Source organism: Poecilia reticulata, chromosome 8 (genome assembly GCF_904066995.2).
Source record: "Poecilia reticulata chromosome 8, P_reticulata-male-v2, whole genome shotgun sequence".
Taxonomy (NCBI): domain Eukaryota; kingdom Metazoa; phylum Chordata; class Actinopteri; order Cyprinodontiformes; family Poeciliidae; genus Poecilia; species Poecilia reticulata.
Window position 1 is genome coordinate 16,777,139 of NC_088837.1, and position 26,029 is coordinate 16,803,167.

Below are 26,029 nucleotides of genomic sequence, written 5' to 3' on the forward strand. Positions count from 1 at the left end.
ATAATATGTACTGTGAAGTTAAAGTCTTCGTACATATGTTGGTAAAGTTTATTTGGCAGTCTTTAGTCGAGCTGTAGTCAAAAAAAAATTAAAAAATGAGTGTTGGGGGGGAAAAAAAAAAGTTAATCACAAAATTATTAATTGGTGTGGCTTTTAAACCGGGAGCTGGACCAGACGACGAATCAATACTTAACTTTTTAGCAAGGTCTACTTCTTAATCAGTCAAAACACTCTGTCACTAAAGAACTTCTCAGTTTAATCAGCATATCCTTTCTCTTTTCTTTAATGTCTTAAGTGTTTAATGATACAAAATACTTAGTGAGGTAAATTCATATTTCACATACATAAAATTTTATTCTTTGACCACTTGCACAGATATAATACAATATATGACAGACTGTTTACACCTGAATGTGGTCAGCTTCCACTGACCCGTTCATACTTTACATAACCACCATGACTAGAAGAGTAAAGAAACATATTAATTTGAGCTTTTCCAAGAATACATTCAGACGCAGAGGAGGAATGACCCAAACCTATCTTTACAAGTCAGAGTTTGTTAAAATGCAGATTTTTACTTTGAAATAAAAATAGCAATATGCATCTGTTTTTGCCAAAACCAGTCATTACTCATTTGTTTTGAGTGTGCAAGCATTTCCCTCCACTTCTGCAGCACCCGTGTGAGCACCGTGCTCCCAGCTCAATTATTGGATGTCTACTTGCTCTGTGACAACCCTCGGCAGATGCTGATGGAAAATAGCTTCCGCTTGCATTTATTTTTTTTTCCTACCCACTCAACGGTAGAAACTGGCTGGGAGCAGAACAATTATCTGACACAACAAAAATGTTGCTGTAGTGCTCAAATTTGCTCTGAGGTCCATCAGGGCTTTCAAATAAAGGACAGAGCTCTTTCTTCTTTACGAACTATATTGGCATGAATTCTGGGAATGTCCTGTGGTCCCGTTCTGCTTAATGCCAGAGTGGGACTGATTTGTACCGGCCTTTGACCTCTGTGCTCCTCTGTTTTCCTTCAGCAGCCTTTTGGCTGCTGATGTATTTTCCTCTTAGTGTAATACATCCACATATCTGGAATAATAATGTCAAAAGTATTCATACCCTGTATAAACGCACATTCACAAGAAGGCTAAATTATGCATATAAACACTCGCGTATGTGCATGTAACATTTAGCTGTTATAAATTAACACTGCAAATAGTCATTCATACAAAAGTCATGTTAGGTAGCTCACGCAGATCTGCAAGGAACTAAAATCTTGATTAATACTCTGTAGGTGGCCATTCCTTTTTATCTACAAGCAACTGTACTGCTAGCATTAGCATCTAAAAGCTAACTGGAGAAGCTTTGTTCTACTTTCACACAACTGTTGTTCAGGATGTGGTTGCATGGTAAACACTGTCCATGGAGAAATATGGCGCCTGTAATTACTAGCACCTTTGGACTCACATTTGTACGGTAGCTGATGTCACTTTATGGCATACGTTAACACTTTGTGAAGGATTATCACAAGATGGTAGTTATAGCTCTACATATCTGCTATATTGGCAAAGTAATACTGCAAACACACACTGTTCTGGAGGTGCTGGGTCACTTTGAGTAACACTGATCCAATATGAAGTGATGGAAATGTGGCTTCACTTGGTTGCTTGTTGGTTTGTTTTTGCATTGATTGTAGCGGCACATGGTTGGCACTTTTTCTACATACAGTATACGTTGCCTTGCAAAAACAGTCTTACCCCTTTGGCTTTTTTTTTTTTTTTTTACCTCTTGTCGTATTAAAAGCACAAACTTCAGTCTGTTTATTGATATTTTATGTGGCAAATCAACCAAAATTGTTGATGAGACATGTCTTTTTAATTTTGCAAATTTAAAAAAAATCTGAAATTTGTGTTTGCACCTTTACCTTCCTCTAATCTGATAAATAAAATCCAGTGCAACATCGCCTTTAGAAAGATCCATCCGTTGAATTTTTCTGTAAAATGTTAATAACAATCACCAATGTATTGAGAAATAAGTTAGGACACCCCACATAAATTCCTGTTTTAAAAGACTAAATGTACACATAAGCTTATCGCAGTTAGTCAGCGTTTTGAAGGCGGTTTGTATTTTTAAACATCAGACATTTAGCTCGGTGTGCTTTCGACTGCTGAACTGAGAGTTGAACAGCATGGTTGGATCTAAAGAACTGTCTGCAACCTTTCAAATGAATATTGTAGGATCTTATGAATCTTATACTGACTTTAAAGAGGTCTCAAAAGAATAAAATAAGCCATTCTGCTTTCCAGAAAACAGTCTATACATGGAGGATATTTAAAACACCTGCCAGAATGCAGACCTCTACTTACCGAAGCAAGTGCACCCTGAAAGCAGAAAGCTAAAAAAAGTCTCAAAAATAAACTAAGCAATCAGAGTTAACTTCAATGATAGGCGTACAAGAAGGAAAGACTTGGTCTCTAAGCAACAGACAAAGACCAGGACTTGTATAGGAATTATATTCTTTAAACAGATTAAACTAAATCTGAGGTATTTCGACAACATTTTAAGAAAAGACTGAATCAAATCAGATTTGATTGTTACAGCAAAGCGGAGCACTTAGAGGAATATTTCTAAAGGGCAATGCCGGAAGAAAATCATAGAGTAGCTAAAATATAATGACAGTGGCATGGATATGAATACGTAACACTCTTTTCAGATTAATATTTTTAAAACAAAAATAAAAACCTTAAATATTCTGTCTTTAGCTTGCCTGTAATGTGCTTCTTTCTGTTTGCCTTTTACATAAAATTCCAACAAAATACATCAAAATTTGTGTTTTTGTAATGCAACAAAATGTGAAAAAGGGGTATTGATACGTTCACAACTGTGACCAATATAAAACTGTAACACTCAGCAATACCAAAAGAAAAGCAACATCATTCATTTAGTTCTTTATACCTCGACCTTATTTTATTTCCCACGCCAGGTAGGACCTGGGGTGAGCAGCTGCCTTTTTCCCATCCACAATAACTCTGTGGTCGCCTCACTGTAAAGTCACCAGAATGTTTTTTTTGTTTCTTCCTTTCCCTGTACAGTTTCATTAAAATCGGTATGAACAAGATAGCGACGTACACGCACCAGAGCAGAGCAGATAGAGTACAAAAAGCAATCCCTTCTGTCCTTCTTGTTCTGTGTCATTTGGTCTTGTTTATTATGTGCGCAAGTCCAATGTCCAGTTTGTTGTACCACAAAACACACATTTGTCAAATGGCAAACACTGAAGCAGAGACTCATGCCAAGACTTGGTGTGTGTTCTTTTTTTTTATTTCTATTGTAGTTATTTGTGTTTTCTTGATATTGTTTGTAAAGTTGTTCAACGGGCGGCAGCTCCATATATTAAAATGACAAAACACCGAGAACAATCCATTCACAAGACTCGCAGCCCACTGAGCACCCTGGTCTGGATGTCTGCCATACTGCTGTCTTATTACAGGGCTGAGAGCCGCCGCGTCTCCCGGTGACACTGATGACTGACGACTGCTCCCACGAGTGATTCAGTCGGCACACCGCTTCAAAACCCAACTAGGGCTTTCAGTCGGAGCTCCAGCAGAGCTCAAAGCCGTCTAACTTCCTTCCTGAAGTCCTTTTCTCCTCGTTTCTTTCAGAGGTGGCTCTCAACATTCTCTCTCTGCACCTCGTAGCACTGCGTCTTCTCCGACTGGCTGATGTCCTCCACAAGGGTGCAGTTGCTGGCTCCTTCGTTCTGCTGCGAGCTGGAGTTTTCCGTCTCCTTGCCGTGGACCGTCCCGTTGTGGCAGCGAGCCACGAGCCACGTTTGCTCTTCGGGACTGCAGACCGGGCCGGAAGATTTGGCGATGTCTGGGAGGTGGGGAAGCCGAGGGATGTGGTTCAGCAGGCTGCCCGTCTTGGTGTTGTTGGAATTGCTGTAGGTGTGGCGGTATTCCTCCTCGATGTTCCTCCCCAGCTTCCAGCGCTTCCACTTCTTCAGGATCTCAGATTGCACCTATGGGAATTAGAAAAGATAAAGGAGATGTTAGGAATGAGACGACATAACAATCAGAGGTTGGAAATATTTATTGTAGCTCAGGAAACTCACTTCTTTGTTGACAAAACAGTACAAGATCGCCACCAGGAGACCCTGAGAAGACAATGGATATTTATCCAAAATTCATCTGCATTGGCATTACAGCGGTGAATTCTCCTTTCGCATGTTTCCACTGGTATTTTGATTATCTTTGCTTTCTGAGCTCCAAGTCTTTGAGGCTGGAGGGCCTCCTGGCCATCACGCTAATCTTTAGCTCCCACCAAAGTTTCTCCACGAGTTTCAAGTCGAGGCTCAGACCGAGCCAACCCAAAACATTCGTATTACTTCCAGTCAGAGGAAGCATGTTGTCAAAATTAAAACTTATTTCAAACCTAAATATGCCAGAGGTATGAATAACATTTGGGCTCAACTGTAATCTTCCACATCTCTCTTTGCTCGTTCCTTTCGTTATTTTCCCCTACAGCACACACACACACGCTGATCCAGAATATCTGTGACAAATTTTCTCCGAGTTTTTTTTACGTGAAAAGCAACACAGCTGTTGTGTCCCAACGAGGAGGGACACAGCTGGGAAGGGTTGATCGGACGAGACGCATTGTGAGGTGAGATTATTATTTATGAACACGGAGAGAAACAAATGCATAAGAAATAAAAAATAATGACAAAATTGATAGTAAGTTTTCTATTAGGTTAGTAATAATTAGTGAGCTGCAATGAGTGCATGCAGTTGAGGGACATCTGTAGATGCACTTATGTTTTTTTTTTTTTTACTCAGAAAGTTCTCTTTTACACCATCTTCCCTCCTATGTGGTTTATTTGGCTCATCAATTGGCAGATTAGATTATTTTAATGCATTGCCTTCTGACACTGACTTCTTACAGGACAGTTTAAACTCTTCAAAACTCTTTATTCTTGTCGCTATCGCTTCATAAATAATTTGACTAAGACGTGTAAATAAATGCGTTTGTTCTTAAAGTCATGTTCCAACCTGGAAGGAGGAGAAAAAGAGGTCGATGAAGAGCTTAGTGAGATGTAAATGCAAGCTCTTGTTGGTGGTCTCCTCCGGCAGGAAGATGAAGACAATCTGATGGATACCCAGAAGAGGGATCAGCGTTAAAGTTGATTTCGCCAACCTGAGACGTAGAAAAAGAGCATAAACTAAGTTCCAACTAAGAAACAGTGATTAAAAAGATTGATTTAATCATCTAAACTTACCTGACTTTATAATCTGTGTATCTCATTTGGTGTGCTCGAAGTTTCGAGACAAGAATTTTGATGATATGTATAAAGATAATAAAGTTGATCTGTGAAAAGACGGAGATATTGTCAAAAAACTTCAAAAAATGGATTATAAACATAATGAAACATGTAAAAAGAGAGTTTCAAAATAGCTGTTTCTTCCTGAAGTTGCTTTGCTACTTGGAAATATTGTAAAATTATAGGACCTTTTCTTCTTTACAGGCTATTCTTTTTCAGGGACTCTGGCATTTTGTTTTCAAATGTTAACTTAGCCTTGCATTATTTTTCATAACTTACAAGTTTCTATGAGTCTTACAGACTTTAGAAGTGGTATCTTCTAAAATCTTGCCACCAACCCCAGCAGAGAAAGACCCTGCATGGTGGGAAAAGCCAAATCTGTCTTTTCTGATTCAAGAGGCCCCTAATGTTGTTATCCGATTTTCTGTTGTGCAACGATAAATAAATGTAAACATTGTAGTATAGATTGAGAAGAGAAGACTTGGGCTTCCACTGAAGATAATGTTTGTGGATGACCCAAAGAGGCCTGTTGTGAGCTAGGAAAGCCGTTATGCAACATCCAACGAAGTGAAAAGCTCTGCTGAAGGAATATCACTAAATGTTAATAAATTTGATGAAAAATACAGAAAGTGTTCTCCAGAGCAAATGCTGAAGTTTCCCCTGAAAAGGCAAAACACACATAAGCATCAGGAATAAATCCTCCAGATTAAAAAAAACAATATATTACGCAACTTTGTTGGAACTCTACCGCCTGTGAGACAATGTGAAGGGAAAAAAAACAACTTGATTCCCTCTAATCTGAAGGATGCATCATCATATCTAGAGGCAGGGTGGTGGCTCGGGGTTAACGAGTGCTTTGCGAAACTCTTCACACACTTTAAATCTTTCCATATTTCTCATGTTACTATCACACACTTCAGTGTGTTTTTTATTGATGTAATAAACAACAGACAATCTGAAAAGCGTGCTGTGCTTTTATGTTCACCCCGCTCTTGCCGCTGACACTCTTCCAGAAAGACGAGCGTAACACTAATAGCCCAGTTAATTGCCCAGTCAGCAGATTATCCTACTTCTGCACTGTGGATCTCTGGAGCTCCTCCAGAGACAACATTGTGCTTCTTGCCGTTCCTCTAATTAATGCGCTCCTTGCCAGGCTTTCTAGTTTAGATGAGCAACCATGTCGTGGCAGGTTTGTGGCTGTGCCATTACTTTTTCATTCTCAGATGATGGATTGAATATTACCCCACAAAGATTTCTAAAGATTAAACTTCTCCAGCACGTTCATTCCCGACCTCTCTTCTGTGATCTTTTTTGCGATGCATTTTTGTTCCCCGACGTTCTTTAGAAAACCTCTGAGGCCCGGTGAGAACAGCTGAATTTATACTTAAATAACAACCTTGAAACAAAAAAGCTGCGGTAAAGACTCTGCAGAGGTTTTCAAAAGAGAAAAGAGCCACTCTGATGATCGATTGATTCCAGTTGCCTGCCGATTATTGCCAGTGAATCACTATCACCAAAATATTAATCATAAACATTTATTTTCTTGGTCATGTTAATGTTGTAAAGATTTGTTTAGTTGATTAAACTTGAAAATAACAAAGGAAAAAAAACTACAGATGGGCATTACATTTTCTGAAATTAGGCCAATTGCCACGGACAACATTTTCAAATCTTAAGGGTTTTTTATCCACTGCAAGTAAACAACAGCTTCTTATGCAACTTCTAACAATCTGGTCCAAATACTTTAAAGCCTCTGCTCGTTCTATGTAAACACAGTTCTTATTGTTTTACCTAACTTACTTTGTTCAGGGCAAATGGGAACATCTAATTAAACTATCATGTTCAAAACAATCAGATTCTTAGTGCCTAACCAATGCCTCTAAGAAAAAAAATTTTGGTTTCAAATACTCTGAAATTAAAGAAGAGAATATCTGGTTAGCACGCAAACAGCAACTGCAGCTCGTTTTTACAACAACTAAATTAAAAAAACTGAAGCTTCTTGTCAAACTGAATCTATCTCTGACCAACACATGCAGATTAGATGTAAAACAATGAATCACTGGAACATATTTTGGCTTTTCTATGTCAGCTGGAATTGTATTTAAACACAGTCGGCGCTTTTCTGATGAGCATGCATTTGGATGTGACCTTTAACATGTTCGTTCTGCGAGGATTAAATTAGGAAAGTATTCTGGACTTAATTTGGACGCATGACTCTAATCTCTATCTGTTCAAAGCGAAATGAAAGCTAAAATGTTTATTTAAAAACATTTATTTATTTTTTTTGAATATTTAAGATGTGACCTGAGTAATAAGATAACGGATTTTTAGGATACAGTTTTGGATAAGTAAGTAAGATGAACATTTTTCGTAAACAGTTTGCCAATTCTGGAAGTGTTTCGGCTTTTTCTGCTCTGATGCGAAGCTCAAAAAAACAAAACAAAAACAAAAAAAGCCGGTGGGATCAGAACAACGAGGGAAACTCTGGGATGAGGGCCGGCCCCACCATTCCTACAAACAATTCCGACACAGGAATTCCTGCGGGATACAGGCCACTTAGCAGGACGATTAATGCATGGAAAATGCCAGGATGTCTGGCAAGCATGACCGACTGGAGCAACATGAACGCTCTGAACTGACCCTCACAAAGCCCACGGTCTGTGTCGCTGAACAAAATGCATGATAATTGTATTTGTTTAACCCAGAATCCTAGGAGGCCTAACATGCTTCCCAGACGTTAGATCTGAAGCACAGCCAACCTTTCTCACTTCATAAATAAATGAGCTGGTCTTAATTTTGCATAGGGTACATTTTGACAAAAACACTGTGCAGTCAAGTGGAAATGCAAGATGCCAGTCGTGGATTTGGAGTTTTCTTGGGATTACGTTTGTGCTGAATTTGAACAACAACAACAACAAAAATAGAAATGTAAAATGGATGTTGCAGAAAATTACCACAACGCCAAGCAGTATCGGCGCTCGGATTATCCACCAGATATTCATGTCTGTGTTCTGCTCCCAGCACCTGAAAACAGAAACACATTGAAGGAAACAGCAGCGACTGCAGGACATTTCTTACATGCTTCTTGGACATTTGCTCTGTAATTTATAGCTTCCTTGTTCTGAGATTTGCAGCCGAGTCTCATGTTGGCTGATGAATCGTTTTCTCAGCGTTTAGAAAGTGTGGCTTTGAAATTCCTGTAACTCCGTTTACCTCCAAGCGGTGCGCAACAAGGGCCTGACGACGAACATTAAATATTTCTGACATTTTAATGTTTTAACTCCTGACCATGAGATAATTTATTTTCACCTCAGAGCAGCAACAAGCTGTTGTAAATTTTAATCACACATTTAGAGTTCACTAAACCACCTTCTGAAAACATCTTAGTATGGTCACATAAGAAATATTGCTTTTAAAACTAAAAGTAAAAGAAGAAGATATACTTACTCTTTATTTTCATATAAATATTTAGAGACTGCCCAGGGAACAAGGAATATTAATGGTGTTCCTGTAAAAAAAAATAGAAAAATGGATGTTGCAAAATGAGAAACCTTTGTTTACAACCTTCCGATTTCAAGCCATCGCTAAGCCTGTTAGCTTCCGTTTTCGTTATTAAATTGATTTATTCATATAAATAAATAAGAATAAAACAGATTATATGCTGAACTTGCAGACGCACATCCTCATATCCAGACGCTTACCCCAACCGATGCACAGGTAGATTTTGAAGTAGTTCCTCTCCGTGAACACGGTAATGACCAGCAGGTTGTGGAGGTAGATGCCTTCCACCAGCAGCCAGTAGCTGTTGGCCATGATGCTGTACTGCATCATCACCAAGGCAGTGCGACAGCTAATTGTGGTCTGCAAGAGAGCAGAGGGAAGTTTCACAAAACTACACATGCATTTTCAGCTGAACGTGGTCAGGATCAGAGCCGCCGCAGATGGGATCTCCTTTTCTGGCAGCGCGATCCAGGCGTTGTACTGAAGGCGATCGGATTCTACAAAAGCAGCGACTTTCACAGCCAGCTGTGCCACACAGCTCAGCACACAACGGAAAGCGTCATCTTTCTTTTGTACATAATTAGCTTGTATTACTATCTTCGAGCTATTGGCTTTTGACATGCCCTGACAAGACATTTGTGACAACGTTGCACATCTTCAGCAGAGTAACCGTGGCAACTGACTAACTTTTGACTCACTTTTGGCTGAATGAGGTCAGGAATTTTTACGTACGCCCCACACAGGTGTCCAGTTCAAAAGAGAGCATTTGTTTTGATTGTCAGGCAGAATCTCAGATTAAAGCTTCCTCCAAGTGAGAATCACCAACCAAACCAGTAGGACTTAGCTGATCTTTAAGGCTGCTGCTGCAATAAAAATTTGTCTTGCATCGCCTCATATTGTTGTAATATCAGGAAAAAGTTTTATTTTGCAGCAGTCTGACTTATTATTGATTACTTTGTTCGGACTACTTTTACATATTTCTCTGTGGGTTTTTGATCCTGTGAATATTGTTGCATATTTTTGTGTAATGTTTCTTTGTAGATCTCAGTTCATGTTTTAGTTTGGCCGTCTGGTTCTTTTTTTGTGCACAGCGTTCCGTTTACTTTCTGTTTTTGCTGCTTCACCTATTTCTCAGTTTCCCAACTTTTAGTCATATGGTTTTTGTTTTCTGAGTTTCTGCTTTCTCTCAGCTTTTCTCCATCTAGTAATTAGCCCCACTTGTTTTTCATTCCAGTAAAGATCTTCACCAGCGTATTGTCAGATGATTAAATATCTTACTAAGATGGACAAAGAATAAATTCATTGCACAGAATTGAAGTTATAAACAGATACAAGAGCAAATACGGGAGAAATAATTCAGAACAATTTCATAATTAACCTCCTGAAAAGATTGACAGTGTTTTTATGAACCCAGAACTTTCATTATGGACTATTAGGTTTTCTTCGTAGTACACTTCCATGCTTACCAGCAGCTCCACTGGGGGTATCGATTCACTGGGGAACCCCTGGTCCCTGTCTCCGCTGATCTTTTGCGATGTGAAGTTGGCCTCCAGCAGAGCATCTTTGATTAGGACCGAAAGGGCTCGCAGGATGAAGGAAGCAAACAGGTTCATGTGGATGTTGTTCCTCATGCAGTGAAGTTTTCTAACAAAAACGAAACAAAACAAGACAGGCGTAAAGACTGAATTGCTTTGGATTGCTCAAAAATACTCATTTCAACTCAGAGAAATTGTTTGGTTTTTGTTCCACCTTGGTTCTTTCCTGGAATTTGTATCAGCAGTCAGTATCTTACCTGCAGTAGATTGCTGTCAAACTATTTATTGTTGTTTTTTCCCCCAAATAAACAGTCATGTGATATTACTGTCCACGGCAGGTAAGATACTGATGACAGCATTGCACTTAAAAAAAAAAATCAGTCAGCTGGTTTAAAGTTGACTGATTCTTTTTCTTTGTTGTAAAAAAAATGACAATAAATTTCTTGATGATAAATAGTACCTGAAAAATATAAGAATACCAAGAGCCAGAACCAGCGCCACCAAGGACAAGGAGTAACCCACTGTGTACATGATCCGGATACATCTGTAATAAATCTGCAAAACAACGAATAAAGAAACACGACAGGTTAGAAATTAAAGAGAGTTTAGCACAGCGTTATAATAACTTACTTTCTTATTTTTGGGTTTTGTAAGTACCATTTTCAATATATTTTTTTTAATTTAATCTTTGCAATCCCCTGATATCCAAGCGTTCTTTGTATTTAAGCCACCTTTCACTTAACAATTAACACATTAAAAATATATTAAATGTCAGTAAAATTGTTTTTCTGCTTATAAAATATTTGTGTTACCCTTGTATCTCTTAAAATAATTATGTTTACATATTTTTCTCACCTGGTTTGTGCTATGGATTTCACACTCAGTGGTATTGTACTTAGTCACCCACTGGCCGTTGGCATCACAGTCCTGATACACCATGCCATGTTGAACTATGTGCAGAAAACACACACAAACACAGGTTTTAAACAGAAAATCTCATCATCACAGACAGCTGTCTGTTTCTAACAGATATCATCAGTTTTTTTTCTGACCTTTATGGTACCACGGCAAATACCACGGGCACTCCACACTGACGGTGGTGTTGGGGAGTCCATCGGGCCAGCAGGCATAGTCATCAAACGTCCTGTTGCACACAAGACCTGAGGGTGAAAACAATGAAATAAAGTAAAAACAACATTAATATCACCCTCAGATGCTCGTTTTTGACTGTTTAAGTTTCAAAAAGCTCTTTTGAAGTAACGTCTGCTGGAACGTTGCGGTCTTTCCTCAAAATCATCCTTTCCACGTGTCATTATGTCTCTCATCAGTGGACATCAGTCATGCTTGTGAGAGTATAGACAGCTAGAAGCTCAGGGGGACAAAGTAATGTATCCTATGTTCTCTATAGCTGTTTAGCTGCTCTCACACTAATGGAACAGCAGGGACGTTATACGAGAGCTGCCGTGTTGGAGAGCCGAGAGGTACAATTTTGTATAAAGTGTGGGAAGCAGCTTGTTTTAAAAGATGAGGCAGAACTTCCTAACGGGGAGTAATGCACCTGAAGAGCAAAATTCACCTAATTGTCAAAGACTTTCTCACTTCTTACTTCTCACCCAGAGTTCACAAGTAGTTTGACAGCTGTTACACTTCCTGTTCTTAAATCCTACTTTCTTTTACTTCTTTTTTTTGCTCAGTTGCACAAAAGGTTAGTTTCAAGTCTTTTTGAATCCTTAACTTAACCACTAGATCACACAACTTTGGTCAAATTGATATTGTTTGACTCAAATGAAACAAAACACAAGTCAAAAATGGCAAAAGAAATAAAATGACACATTGTTTGTTCTCCGTTTCCATGTGTTAAGAGATCATAACTCTTCTACACCTGATACTTCACAAATTTCTTGATTCCACATTATGTGATTCATGTCATCTTTAACTTACAAAGGTGGAACTGGTGCAAACCTGGTTTGTGACACAAGGCAAAAACTGACTTTACTGCAAATTTTCCTCTGAAGGTTCTGCAGTAGCAATAAGCCAGGAATGAAAATAAAATAAATAAATACAAAACAAACCCAATATCTAAAGCTCACCACTGCTGGGCGGGTATTGACTGTTGTTGTATTCACATTCTGTCCTATACCGCTTCCAGTCATCCTTCAGTTTATCCAGGGTAGCAGCAGGAGACATCTGATTAGACACACGCAGGAGAAAATTCAATAAAAAGGTGCAGTGATGTCCTAAAGATCTGCTACCTGTGGATGCTGTGATCAGACCAAGTAAACAGTTCAATTAAACTGTTAAAAAAACATGGTTCCAACAAAAACAACATGTTAGTAAATTGTAATATATTAATTTGACTGTAGATAAAGTTTATATACAATATCTAAATAATTGCTCTTTTCATGCTCCTCCTAAAGTTTTTTACTTGTATTTCCATTTCTGCTGTTGCTAGAAAGAAAAAAAAATAGCTTTGATTCAGTTTTGTGTCAGTTTAGCAACATCTGATTATAGATCCATATGGCAAAGTGTGAAAAGTAAGAGCTTGAATGTTCTGTTATAATTTTTTACATGTTAGAGTTGTGTAAAAGATTTGTTTAGTATCTGGTGCAAAAAAAACAACAACAACTCATCAATCCCATAGGGAAACTGAATGTTATTATAACTTATCGAAATCTTCAAAGTTCTTGTAGATGCTGATCGCTGTGAGCAGGAAAGATCTCCTGTAGCAGTCTGTATTACAGTGATTCAAAAGAAGCCTCTGACTGAAAACACTGATTTTTGTTGTAGTTGTTTTATAAATCTTATGAAGATGATTAAAGAATGGCCACAGAACAAAGTCCTATTAAAAATAAAACAACAAAAAAGTTTCACACTCTGGATGATCTCAGAGTCCAATAAAGAAACTACAGAAGGAGCTAAAGATAAGGATGATGGCACAGAGGCCTTCCAACGTCAAAGATTTGAAGCTTGTTGCTAAAGATGAAAGGTCAGTGGAGAAGTGCTTATTTTACAATTAACGGAGTAGAATTGGATTTTTGTTTCTGGCAAAGCAACCCACGTCTGTTTTTTCTTTAATTGTGCTTCTAAATTACAAATAGCCCTAAATGTTATTAATGCACACAACACTTGGAAGTAAAGAACAACTTATTATTGTTTTTTTATTTCCATGTGTTTGGCATCATTGGAAAGCTTAGGATCCAAACTTTCAGAATCTGTAATTCTGAAACAATTTGTGGCTTTGTCGAAGACTAATATATGCATTTATGGTTGTACATATATAGATGCATCATTGCGGGTAAATTTCAAGCTAGGTGGTCCGTGAGTGTTTGTTAAATGGCTTGAGTGGTCCTGAGCCGGAAAAAGTTTGAGAAGACCTGGTTTATGCCAAAGAGCTACTTCTGTGACCTACCTGGATGCTGCACGAGACGATGAGGACTGCCAAAAAGAGGAACAGCCGTGACATCCCTTATTCCTGCTGGTGGTGCTGGGAGGGGAGACTGCAGGATGGGGAGGGCTTTTCACCTCATAAGGGGCTTATCTACACGCGCCACACAGCCTGAGGGACACAGAGACACACGATCCATCAAAGCTCATTGAAAACACATTAACTTGACTCATATTAGCCCCACATAACAAGATGACCAAAACAGGAAAAGGTTGGGTCGTGTCTACACCAGTGCAATTTTCCCAGATTTAGAAGGCAGGCAAATGAAAACAAAAAAACATAATTGAAATCTACGTTTATCTAAACAGGCTAATTTGGAGAAGAAAGAGCATCCACTGGGAGCACGATAAGTCCTAATTCAGTCTTTGTTTTTAAAAGCAAAGCTTGGCAGCTGAATAAAGCACCAAGTTGTTCAGGACAATAAGTACAAGGTCAAAAGCCTCCAGGAACTGCTGCTACTTCTATCAGAGAGAGTCGGTCACAGCAGAGAGGAGCTGCACTCGCTCAGTGACTCGCAGCTGGCTGCGCTTTCTCGTTAAAACCGATCAGTGTTTGGTTGAGTGTGTCTCAGTGTGTGCCAGAGGTCACTCACCTGGCCATCGATCACCTCCAGCTCCCGACGGACTCAAGCGAAGCCGGAGAACGGAACGAAATCTGAAACGTTTCTGCAAAAAACACCTTGACCATAGAAACATTTTTGGCTAAAACGTTTCAAATTCCATTCTGTTCTAGTTCTGTGGCGCACTAGAGGACGGGGGTCATGCTGATGTATTTAGCTTACTGGTATTTGTGCAACAGATAAGAACAGTGTGTCATGACAGACGGACAGGTTGTGATGCATGGAGTCCAGAAAGTCCATATTCAACACTGTCACTCTGCTTTCTAAGCTGTCAACAACAAGACACTGAAACATTGCCTCAAACTGCAGCTGGAATGTTCTAACCACCTTTTACTGCTCTCCTAGAAAGTCAAATACGATTAAATCTAAACCCAAGAAACCAACTTTCTAAATGGACTGTGCAGTGTAATAACCGCTGGATGCATTAGCAGCAGCACAGAAGTATTTGAGTATTTTCTCAAAGCGGCTGTTGTCTGGCTCGACATCGGGTCAGGATCGGTACCGCTGATATAAGAGCGCAGACTCTTCCACATTTCCACACAATCAGATATAATTTGGTCAGCAATCTTTGTTTATGAAATGTTTCTGCAACAGTCTGAGGCTGAGCAAAAGCCAATATTATGAAAACAACTTATTATGAGCCACACTCTGCGTCTGAAAGCTGCAAATGTTGTGAAATATTACGTTTTACCAGAGACTAGCCAGATGTAATTTGGGTTTCATCCTGCATCCCATTGCATGGGCTGTCACAATTATTTTAAAAATCAATTATTTCATCAATTCTTCTGACAATTAATTGATTAATTAGATTTTTAAAAAAGTGGCACATTCTGCAGATTTTTCATTCCACCACTTAAGTCTTTTTATGTAATAAAAGAGGCAAATAAACAGATAATTAAATTCATTTTTGAAATAAGAAAATAAACACCATATTGCCTGAAATATACTTTAGTGTACACTTATTTCAATAACAGATTCAACGATTATTCCGATTAATCGTTTCAGTCACAGAAGAAGCGTACATCAGAGATCATCCTGCTCCTTGTTGAATGACTACATAGAATGTTTTCACACACTCTCTCTCCCCTAGTAGGTAACAGATTCAGAAACAAGTTTTCCCCAGTCACCCGTCTTGCACCACGTTGTGCAACTTAGCACTAAAGACACACAATGATTAACGAAAGTGATCCCCACAGGAGAGATTACGAAAGGAAGGGAAACAGAGAGATCGGGGTTTGGCAAAGTGTGGGGGAGAAAAAAAAAGAAACTATCCCAACCTGGCCTCTGACCACATTACTATGTTTTAAAAAAAGAAGAGTTGCAGGAGTAATGACCGTGATATAGAATATTATTTAAAATTTACGGTATCTCTCTTAGGAGAAAATCTCTTCTACTACAACAAATTTGATCATTTACGGCTTTGATTTGCTTTTCGTCTGCATCGCTTGCACCACTGCTGATTATGCTTGGGCCTGTTTCACGACACACTGAGGTTTTAATAAGTCATGTTTCGAAAACCACAGAAATCTTCTGTCAGGCCATTTCTCGGCTTAATATTCTTTCAGGGAGATAATTCCCGAAAACATGTTGGAGAGACTGGAGTTTCCTCTGGCTGTATGAAGCATGCAGTCACATGCCGCTAAATATTATTCTACAGCTTAAATATCAATACCAAAAGGATAACACAAGCTAATAATATAATATTTAACAGCAAAATGACTAATTATTGCTTTTCTTTAAAACAAAAGCAATAAGATATAAATGTGTTTATTAAGCTCATTCGAATACAATTAAAAGAAATATGTAAAAATCATAATGTAAAGATCTCCCACTGGCTCATTTGTGAAGCTGAAGGTAAAAACGTCGCTTATAATAGACAATATTGCTAAAGTTGCAAAGATTTATATTTTTTATAAACAAACTGTGTCTGTTATTCAGAAGATTGGACGTGTTTGGGTGTCTTCACTGCAGGATAATTAGGGCCACATGGCGCATGTAGTGAGAGCTGAGGCAGGACTAATGAGCGCCAAGGTGTGAGGCTAATAAGGCTTGTAAATCCGGCTGTTTTAATAGCTTGGTGGAGCTGCTGCTGCACCCGGAGATATTTCCACAGGTCCGTCAGGAAACATGTTGTTTAGCATCACTAACTCTAGGTTACAGCAAATATCCCCGAGCTTTTTCTGTTACTTCTGCGCGTCTTGATTTCAGGTTGGAGGACAGCTGAGGGGCCGTGAAGGCACAGGCTGAGCTGACCTCTTGGAGTCGTTTGGGTGTGATTCCCGAGGCTATTTCAGCCAAAAACATATTACCAAATCATCTTAAACCCAGCTTTTGTCTGCTAAACAAAAGCCGTACCCCGCTCCTTGTCTAATTTACGCTTGTGTGCAAATTTACTTATATTTGTGGGGAAAATACTTTTAAAATCAGGCTTGGATGACGCACATGCCCCAACCGTCTAAAAAAGCGTTTGCTTTTTTTTTTTTTTTTTTAAATCGCTCTGTGCTCAAGTGCATGTTGAATGGCTTAATACAATGGCCACTAACAATTACTGTTGTTTGTTGGAGAGTACTTGTCTTTCATTGTGCTGTCTAGCAAATAACATCACAAAAGGAGAGTATGCATGGTTGAATGTTGTGCAGAGGGGAGAAGCAAGGACTAAAAACAAACCTCTTTGAAAAAAACAACAACCACCCAGCCTGGAGATGTGCCTGTGATCTCCAATCTATCGTCCACTTTTCAAAACGAAGCACAAGACTCGACGCAGGAAGATGAAAAGTCCCGCACTTTTCATCTTCCAGAGCTTTGGTTCACACCTCTGAAATAGCGTAAAATCATTTTAAATCACCGTAAAAGGAAATAGCGGCGACGATCCTAAAAGCTGCAGCACAACTCGCATTAAGTTATTAACAGGCGAGAAGCCTGGTAGGTCTCAGACCTCAGGGAAGCAGATGGTGAAATGCATAGGAGGGTGAAGCAGAGTTCAGAATGAGCAAGGCATGATGCTGAAACACGCGCTTACAACTTGGTTGCAGCAAGTTGTGGCAGTCTTTTGCGGCCGGCTGAAAACTGAGCAGCTATGAATGTTTGACTTTCCACATCAAATCAGAAGTTTTTGTGTCGCGCCAGCGCACAACAAAAGTCCATTTAAAGGACTTCGGACTGAAATCTAGATTTGTTGGAGCCTAATTTTACACCAAATATATTTTTTCAATGTTCAATGTGCATGTTAAAGTGAAGAATTGTGTTAATTTTCTCACTCAAGCACACTTTGGCCCTCGCACGTTTTTTGGCAGAGCCAGAAAAAAAGCTGTCTTGACGATGTGAGTCATGATGCGGCAGGGACATAAAGCCAACACAAAGAGGCAAACAACAAACTCTGACTACCTAGGGGTTTTTTTTAGGCCAGCATCAACAGATAACACAATAAACTTACTCATCTAGTGTCACTTCTGCCCATTCAACCTTTACCATGATTACACAAGCATTGCTCATCTGGAGGCACATCTGAAATTCTGTTACCTCTCTACCTTTCTTCAAGAGGAAGTGTAGGGATTTTACATAAGCCTAAAAAAAAAATCCAACACAGCAAACCGACAGCTGCATATTGAGCGAGCAGGCGTAGTGCCAACTGCAGTGTCAAAGTCTTTCGCAGAGGAACGTTATATGCAACGTCTCCAGAAGGTCATTAATGGCAAAGTTAAAGTTTAGATCACCGTGAGTCAACAAATGCGTCCTGACAAGCAGCTTTCCTGCCCTACTTCACTGAACCATGTACTATCAAATATTCATTAAACTGCAGCACAAGACTAAAATGCTGCAGCTTGAGTGCACACGGAGAGCAACCTGTCGCATTGAAATGTCTAAAAATAAATTAAGAAGTAGGTCTTTATGGACTACTGTGCAGTCACCAGGAGGTAGACATGGAGCGTGGCTTGTCTTCACATAATCAAAGATAATAAAAGTAGGCTGTGCATGTCAGTGTTTGCTTAAAACATATTAAAATTTCATGAAAACTTAACATGTTGTTATTAGGAACCAGACCAGCTCATAGCTGTTTATCCACAGTATTGTTGTTGTTTTTTCCAACTTCATTTTATACAAAAAAAATAAAAATACACCAAAAAACAGGCCCAGCTATCTGATAATAGGGTGAAAGGTGGAAAAATACCTTGGAGAAATAGAAAACTCACGTCACATCAAAACGAACAAAACTATTTGAATAATTCTGTATCACTAAATGATGAGGAAAAACATGTAGCAAAAACAACAACCGTTGCAGGGTTGGGTTATTGAGACAACATGGACAAAAAGAAATGACAACAGGTGTAGCAAAACAGAAAAGCAAATCATACTACACCGGCAGCTCTTAAACTTTAGACACCAGCTAAATAAATACTAAATAAATCTGCTGCTACACTGTTTAATATCTTTCCACATATAGAAATAAATGAAAAAATGTGTTAGCGGTTTAAAGATTCAAGGAAATAAAGAAGCTTTGATGGAAATCTCAACTGGCCAGATGGTATAAAAAACTCTGAGTTTGCAGAGGTAGGTGCATCAATATTAACACAGACGGCGCATTTTCACTGTGTTGCATGAGATTATGTAATGATATTACTGCTGCAGCAGCAGCAGCTGAGCATATGTGTGGTATAAATGGTGTGTGAGGGATAGAAGAGCTTACGTGGCTTATCCTGTGATCCGTTTGTGAATATTACACTGTCAAAAACATAGAAAAGCGATGCTGGAGACATGCAATAGAGTGGCAGCACACATGTTTTCAAAGTGCAACTATGCCAGCATCTTTTTAAAATGGTAACAGTGCTTAGACTTTTTGAAAATGGAATAAAAAAACAAACGACAGCAAATCCTTTAACAGGGACATAGTAGGTCTTGCTATTTAAATCATTTTTTCCCCACAAGCTTCTATCTAATATAGTTGTGATGTAATGTTAAAAATGTTTCCACCTCATCTTCAAAGGTATGGGTAAAAAAAAAAAAAAAAGAAGGTAACACAAGAAGACAAATTTTAAAACATTACTGAGGAGTTATATTAAAGAAAAGAAAGTAAATGTTTCATTGAGAGAATAACATATTTTTACATCTCCAGCCAGTGACTGACAGAATCCAGATATTTGAACGGTCACACACCTTTTCTAGGCAGTTTTTAAAATAATACGTTGTACTACAAGTCACTATGCTTCAGATGTTCACAGCCAGACTTGATCCATCTGTAAACTTGCTTCAGGCTTGCTGGATGTGTTGGTGGACACGATGCCGCCCGCCCGCTCGCTCTCCGACATCTGTGTTTGGAAAACGTGTCAAGGTTTGGCTCGGCCTCCACCTCTCACACAGACATTTAAACAAACTCCACGTTTTACATTTTGTCCTCCCCACGAGCTGCTAATCCATTCTTTAAAATGTCCCATATTTACAAAAGAGTGACATAACAGGACTCTATTGTGCAGTACGGTATGAGGAAAACGGTGAGAGGAGGAGGTATTGTTGCACTCAAAAGCAATTTGGAAAAAAAAAACGGGGCTCTGATTACGGCTGCTGAGCTGAAGCTCTGAACGTCTCGGTTTGTCACTGACCCTGTTACAATGTGGGAGCACAGTCCGTGTCGTGACACATCTCTGATGATATGCGCGCAGCAACCGTAACCCCCGATTACTCGAGTTTAGTGACAAACGTTTCCCGTTCAGAGGTCGCATCTGATGAAAGTAGGTGGAAAACAATGACAAGCGGACATGTTGGCACTCGAGTCCAACGTGTGTTGCGCATGTGAGCAAGTGTGGGACTTTGTGTAGGAAGGGCTTTGTTGCCGCTTTCATTCTTACACTTGGACCAAAAACTTTTTTTTTTTTTTGCAAACAACAGCTCGCGTTGGAAACCTTCAAATCGCGGGGTGCCAAGTTCATCGTCCTTCATGATTTCCTGTGTTTTTGCAAATTATCAGAGCAGCAGCTGAACCCGAACACTGACAGAAGTTTTAGTGCCGTAACCACAGTTTACATAATCATGGAGCTCTCATTTGAGCCCATGGTTTATCTGGGGATGACTAATAAAATACATAATCTTGTTTATTAACAGTGAGTGTTGTTTGGCAGAGGAATATTTTTTCTACTTTGTTGCAGGATGAGTTTCAATTGCACCCAAAGATTATTATTTTTTTTAGGATTATTTGACAGTTTAATCAAGAAATTAACCTTGTTTTCAGAAAATACTCCGCGCCGCTTCCAAAATCACAAGTCTGAGGGAGGGTGCACAATGAATTTGTTGGAATCAAGAAAACGGTCAAACTAAACAAATTATTTTGTCTTTCTATTGTTTTCCTCCTTCCAACCGCAAAAGGCTTGGAGCTCATCAGTAAACATACATCCTTGTAATACCAGCGGAAACATGCAAAATCCTACTTGGAAAATGCTTGTCAGCAATTACAGGAAGGGTCTGGTTGCTGTAATGCTAATAAAAATGTTTCCACTGATTCTTGAGGGTTGCAAGCAATTTCTGGTATGCCATTCTTAAATATTAAATGAAAATAGCAGGATTATAGTTTTCTTATCACCCGTCCAAAAAACCCCTGAAACTTTCTTTGTTTAATTAAAATTATTTTAAATTAAACTCTTCCGGCTGTATTAATAGTTTTGATTTAGACTTAAATCTTGACCTTTATAGTACTAACCCTATAATTTAATATGGTAATAAGTGGTTTTTCTACCGAGCTTTAAATTCAGACATACTATATATCACTTAAGCTAAAGGGTAAGTCTGTTTGGTTTTCCTTCTTTTAATTAAAGAACATTGACAGGTTATGAATAAATGCCCTCAAACGGCATATTCAGTGAAGAGAAATGCACGATACTGCTCGATTAAATTCAGTTTCCAGCAACTCAAAAGTCGCTGAATGACTGAATCCGGGGCGTCTATGCCAGCCAGCGGAGCTACGTCAGCCAAAAAAGAAATTGCGCCTTATGCTGCAAAACTAATCTACCATTTCATATTTGTCTCATGGGAATAAATTGGACTTATCGCAGTAATAACTCACTCGGTGACATTTGCACCGGTTGAATTTAGATTTGGCTTAAACAAACGAGCTCTGCAGTGTCACCTGTCAGCACCGGGAAGTCAGAGGGACGAGCCAAACTTTGTGCCGTCTTCGAATACAAAACATCTTGACGGTGACATTTACTGAAAGCATTATCTCTGCCAAAAATGGAACAGTGAGAATATTGGTGTTTATTTGAAAGATTGATAAACTTAACACACTGATCATTTCATATTCTGATGCAAAAGACAAAATTAGCTGCGAAAACTGTGTAAAGGAATGCCGTGTATAAAACTTCACTGATAAGATAAAACTGCCTAATTAAGCCCAATGGGAAATCCCCTTATTTAGGGGCAGGGGGAATAAACAAGTGGCAAACTTGAAAAAAATTAACCATGCAAGTTTGTTGTAGATATTCCAACTGGGAAACAAAAATAGCTTTTGTTGAGAAGGAAGTGTAAAAACAGATCTGGCAGTCACAAAGCAGATCTGCGAAGCACTTTGCTTCATGGCTATGATCAATAAACATTTGGCCATAAATTTGGCCATCATTCTTAATGCTCTTGCATTAAGAATGATGGCCAAATTTATGGCCAAACTTAAGCTAAAGGGTAAGTCTGTTACCCTTTAGCAGACTTACCCTTTAACCATGCGATTATAAAGTGCTCGCATGGTGTAGCAGCTCAAACTACACCATGCGAGCACTTTATAATCGACAAGCAGGACTGGAAAAAAAATCTATGCTAACTATAAAGTTGAAAGAAGATGAGGGAGCAAAAATGCACAAGATAACAGGAAAGACAAAAAAGATATCAAATATATTAAGATATTGTCTAGTTCAAAAAAGGACCAATTTCTCATGGTCTCTGAGCTATTTATGGGATAAGTAGTCAAGATATGAAAGCATCCACTTGCTTCTCTATTCCCACGAACATCTGTTGTATGTTGCTCTCCTATGGATGCTGGCAGCAAGTGTTTATGCTCAGTAATCCCCTGAGCTCTGCTGCGCTGCTCTGTCACTCTGCCATCAGCCTGGATTTTATCACGCGTTAGGGAGGTGCGTCTTATAAGGTGGTAGAGTCGTGGAACATTTCCGTCCCCAGACGTGGATACGCCAAATGTCCGAAACCGTATTTAGTCAGGCTGTTCGGCTTAAAAGAGGAAGAACATCCATCACTTATGAAGGAAAAGTTGCTGCTCCAAAAGGCCGTGCTGTTTATTATAAGGACGCAAAGCAGAACCGCGGGATTGAGCCGGAGTGGCTATTCTGCTGCACCAACAGCCCTAACAAGGGCTCAGTTAAAGTTTTGGGTTCATGTCTGAGTGAAAGCTGTCAGATGAGGAAACCAAGTTAAACCAGAAGGAGGGTTGGGGGGGGGAGGGAGACCGTGCAGCAGAATAAACTCATATGCTTCTTCTGTCTTCACTTTTATCAAAACAGATCCTCATATTTACAAAAATTGTAGCTCAGGGATACTGTAGATTCCCAAGAGAAGCTTCGAGCAAGTCTTTTACAAAGTATGCTAATTGAATCGCTACAGTAACAGAGAGGACAAGGCTGGCATTTTTCATGCTACAAATACCCTAAAGACACTGAACCAATATTGAATTTATCCAGCTGGCAGAAATTTCCTGTAACAACTCAACTCTATCTGATGGAGTTATGTTTTCTCGGTTTAGGACAGATATATTCATGATTTATTAATTTAGACAAGTGTGTGAAGCAAAAAAAAAAATCTCGACTGCTGTCCAAATTAAATATTTGACAGTTTGGATGCATAGTACTGAGATACCATCGACGCAAGAGTTTAACCAAAACAATTGTTGCTTATTGAAATAGAGACGTGTACAATTATGTGCTGTTAATCTTTGACGCCATCTCAACATTTTGCACTAAGCAAAACAAACAAGTTAAAATGAATAACTCTCAAAACAAATTAGAAATTACAGGAGTTATACAAATGATTCGATGACTAATTTAGGACAATCAATCAATCAATCAATCATCAAGAACGTGGACCCGCCATTTCCTTTGGTCATTAATCTGGTCATCTTTTGCACCTTATTAAAAGCTGGTTCATTGGGGTGCATATAATTACCAACAGAAGGTTATTGGTTTGATTCCAGCTTCCTTCTGTCACATGTCAATGGGCAAGGCACTTAGCCCCAAGTTATCTGAGTATCTGTGAATGTGGCTCTTGTGTAAAGCACTTTGAGCTGTATAAGTTCAGACCATTTCCTTCCCAGGAGTAATCAGGAGGGGTTGCATCAGGAAGGGCATCTGGGGTAAAAGATGCCCTTGAGAGAACCCACGCATTCAGAGGAGGAACATGCAAACTCCATGTGGTCTGAAAGCACAACCAACAACAACTAGGCCGCTTTGCTGTTACCAATTTCACAAGGAGTAAATCATGAAGTTTTAGGATCTGATTTATCTGGCAGGTAAATGAAAATCAACACCCACATCATAACCGGCTCCCCGTTCAACAGCGTGAATAAAAATCTCACCTGTGGGCTTTGAACAGGGAGGAATCACTCATCGTGAACTTTCACTTCAAAAATATCATGAAAATTGTTGAATCATTTAATGACACTTCATTAACGTAATTATTATCGACAGCAAGAAATAAAATTAGTCCTTCCTTATCTGTATTTCCAGAAAACAGCAGTGAGTTGTTGCTTCACCCTTTTCCCCAGCTGGTTACATCCAGGCCTTCGGGACCCATTTATCCACAGATGTACAGCTGTACAATAGATGGTTGTATCCAAGCATCGTAGCAAAAGGTTGAGTGTAAGGAAAAAGTGCTGTAGAAAAAGGTCCACAAACTACAGTAATAACTTCCATCTCTGAAGAAATGTCCTTTCAAGAGTTTGGGTTCTGTGTAATATCACATTTATCTATTACGTAAATATAACATTTTGGTAAAATGCATAAATTCATTTTGCAATGATATTTGTACTTGTTGAGATTTACAGCTGCACATGCATGAGTTAAACTTTTACATTACTGATCAACACTGGTTTGAACGTTTCAAAAACCTTATATATATATATAATGCTGTGCTTTAGTAGAGACTGACATTAACTGTCCAGGAGCAACATCTCAGTCAATCAAGAGAAAATGTAATTCAAGTGAAAAAGCAAAAAAGCATATCAAACCGTCACATTATGTCAACCTCCAGATTTGGAAAGCAAAAAATGAGAAACCCAGGAGCTCTTTCGGGAATGTGAGTTAGTGATAGAGAGAAGAATCGACATTAACTTTGCCAGATCTTTGTGTTCCCATGATGTAAACTTACTGTATCTGGGTCAGAAGAAGTTCCATTAATGTAAGAAATGAACCTTCACAGTATATCAATGCCAAACATAAGCTCTGCTAAAACATTATTTATGTTTTTATCTACTCTCTTTTTTGATATTTTCGTCAGTCGATTCTCTTCTTTCCTCCCGTTTTTTCTAAAACTCTCAGAGGAGCTCATCATAACAAACCGGATCTCTCCAGTGAGGTCACTGCCTCTCTGCTGGAGTTTGGGGTGATTTCAATGCTTATTTTTATAGCCCTTACTGTAACTTTATCTAGATTTTTTTTTTTTACCATTAATATTTGTAATGCAATTATCATCAGGTTGCATTTCACGTGACAAAAAAAAGTTCAGACTGTTGAAGCCATATATTATAAAACATCCTGGTTTCATAAGCCAGGTGCATTTCAAATCTGAGTTTATGCTAACACACATTAAAATGAGTCAGATGGTTTTCAGGTCATTTGCGTGTAAACATCAAAGCTACTTTGATTCATGTTGTATATTCCTTACTGACCACTGATGACGCTGATCGCTTTTGGGTTTTTCTACTTCCTGGATGATTTTGAGACCAAATTAGTCTCTTAAAAAAAACAAGTTTATTGTTCTTTTTCCACTCAACACTGTGTTACCGGACTTTTTTGAGTGGTATGTCATTTTTGTAATTCTTCAATGGAAAGTTAGTCCCATGCATGAAGTCACAAGGGATAGATGATAAAACTATAGCTAGTAATAGTCCTAAAACTGCTGTATTATCATTGAGGGTTTAACATTTTATGTTATTGTGACCGTTTCTCATTTTCTTCCAATAATGCTAAATTTTTGCTTGGAATTTCAGAGACACGTCAGTAGTTCATAGAATAAGAAAACAATGTTCATTTTATTCAAGCATATAAGTAAAATCACAGAAGCTGATCATTTTAAGTTGTCCTTATTTTTTTCCCAGAGCTGTTTAAATCAGAAAGTAAGAAGAAACAACACATTGATGCAAACTGTCAGAGTGTTCAGACCTTAACACTCAGGACTAATTTGGAGAATATAAGCAGCTCTTTGTGCCATCAGGATGTTAGTTGTCTATGAATATTTGACGTGTTTAGTCGATGACATCTCGTCTCAGAGAAGAGCGGTAAGGAAACTCAATGGCAACTCTTTAAAGAAGATGGTGCGTGACTGGAGAGAGCTGCTCGACAGAGGTGCGAATCGTGTTGGAGCGAGAAAAAGTCAACATGTCAAACAGCTTAAACATAATGAAGTCATGACAG

At 38.8% G+C, this 26,029-nt stretch overlaps 1 protein-coding gene across 1 annotated transcript in view; it reads right to left on the reverse strand.

The window, feature by feature from the left end:
• Positions 1-328: 328 nt before the first annotated feature.
• The window catches only part of gcgra (glucagon receptor a), a 38,211-nt gene continuing 12,510 nt past the window's right edge, over positions 329-26,029 (reverse strand). Inside the window, exons 2-14 of the mRNA XM_008416097.3 lie at positions 13,763-13,909; positions 12,444-12,540; positions 11,406-11,513; positions 11,209-11,303; positions 10,814-10,908; positions 10,285-10,462; positions 9,019-9,178; positions 8,765-8,825; positions 8,272-8,341; positions 5,276-5,364; positions 5,049-5,193; positions 4,112-4,153; positions 329-4,018 (exon numbers count right to left, since the gene is read on the reverse strand). Coding sequence (XP_008414319.2) covers positions 3,656-4,018; positions 4,112-4,153; positions 5,049-5,193; positions 5,276-5,364; positions 8,272-8,341; positions 8,765-8,825; positions 9,019-9,178; positions 10,285-10,462; positions 10,814-10,908; positions 11,209-11,303; positions 11,406-11,513; positions 12,444-12,540; positions 13,763-13,816 — 1,557 coding nt within the window. The 5' untranslated portion in view covers positions 13,817-13,909 and the 3' untranslated portion in view covers positions 329-3,655. The remainder of the gene's footprint in view (positions 4,019-4,111; positions 4,154-5,048; positions 5,194-5,275; positions 5,365-8,271; positions 8,342-8,764; positions 8,826-9,018; positions 9,179-10,284; positions 10,463-10,813; positions 10,909-11,208; positions 11,304-11,405; positions 11,514-12,443; positions 12,541-13,762; positions 13,910-26,029) is intronic.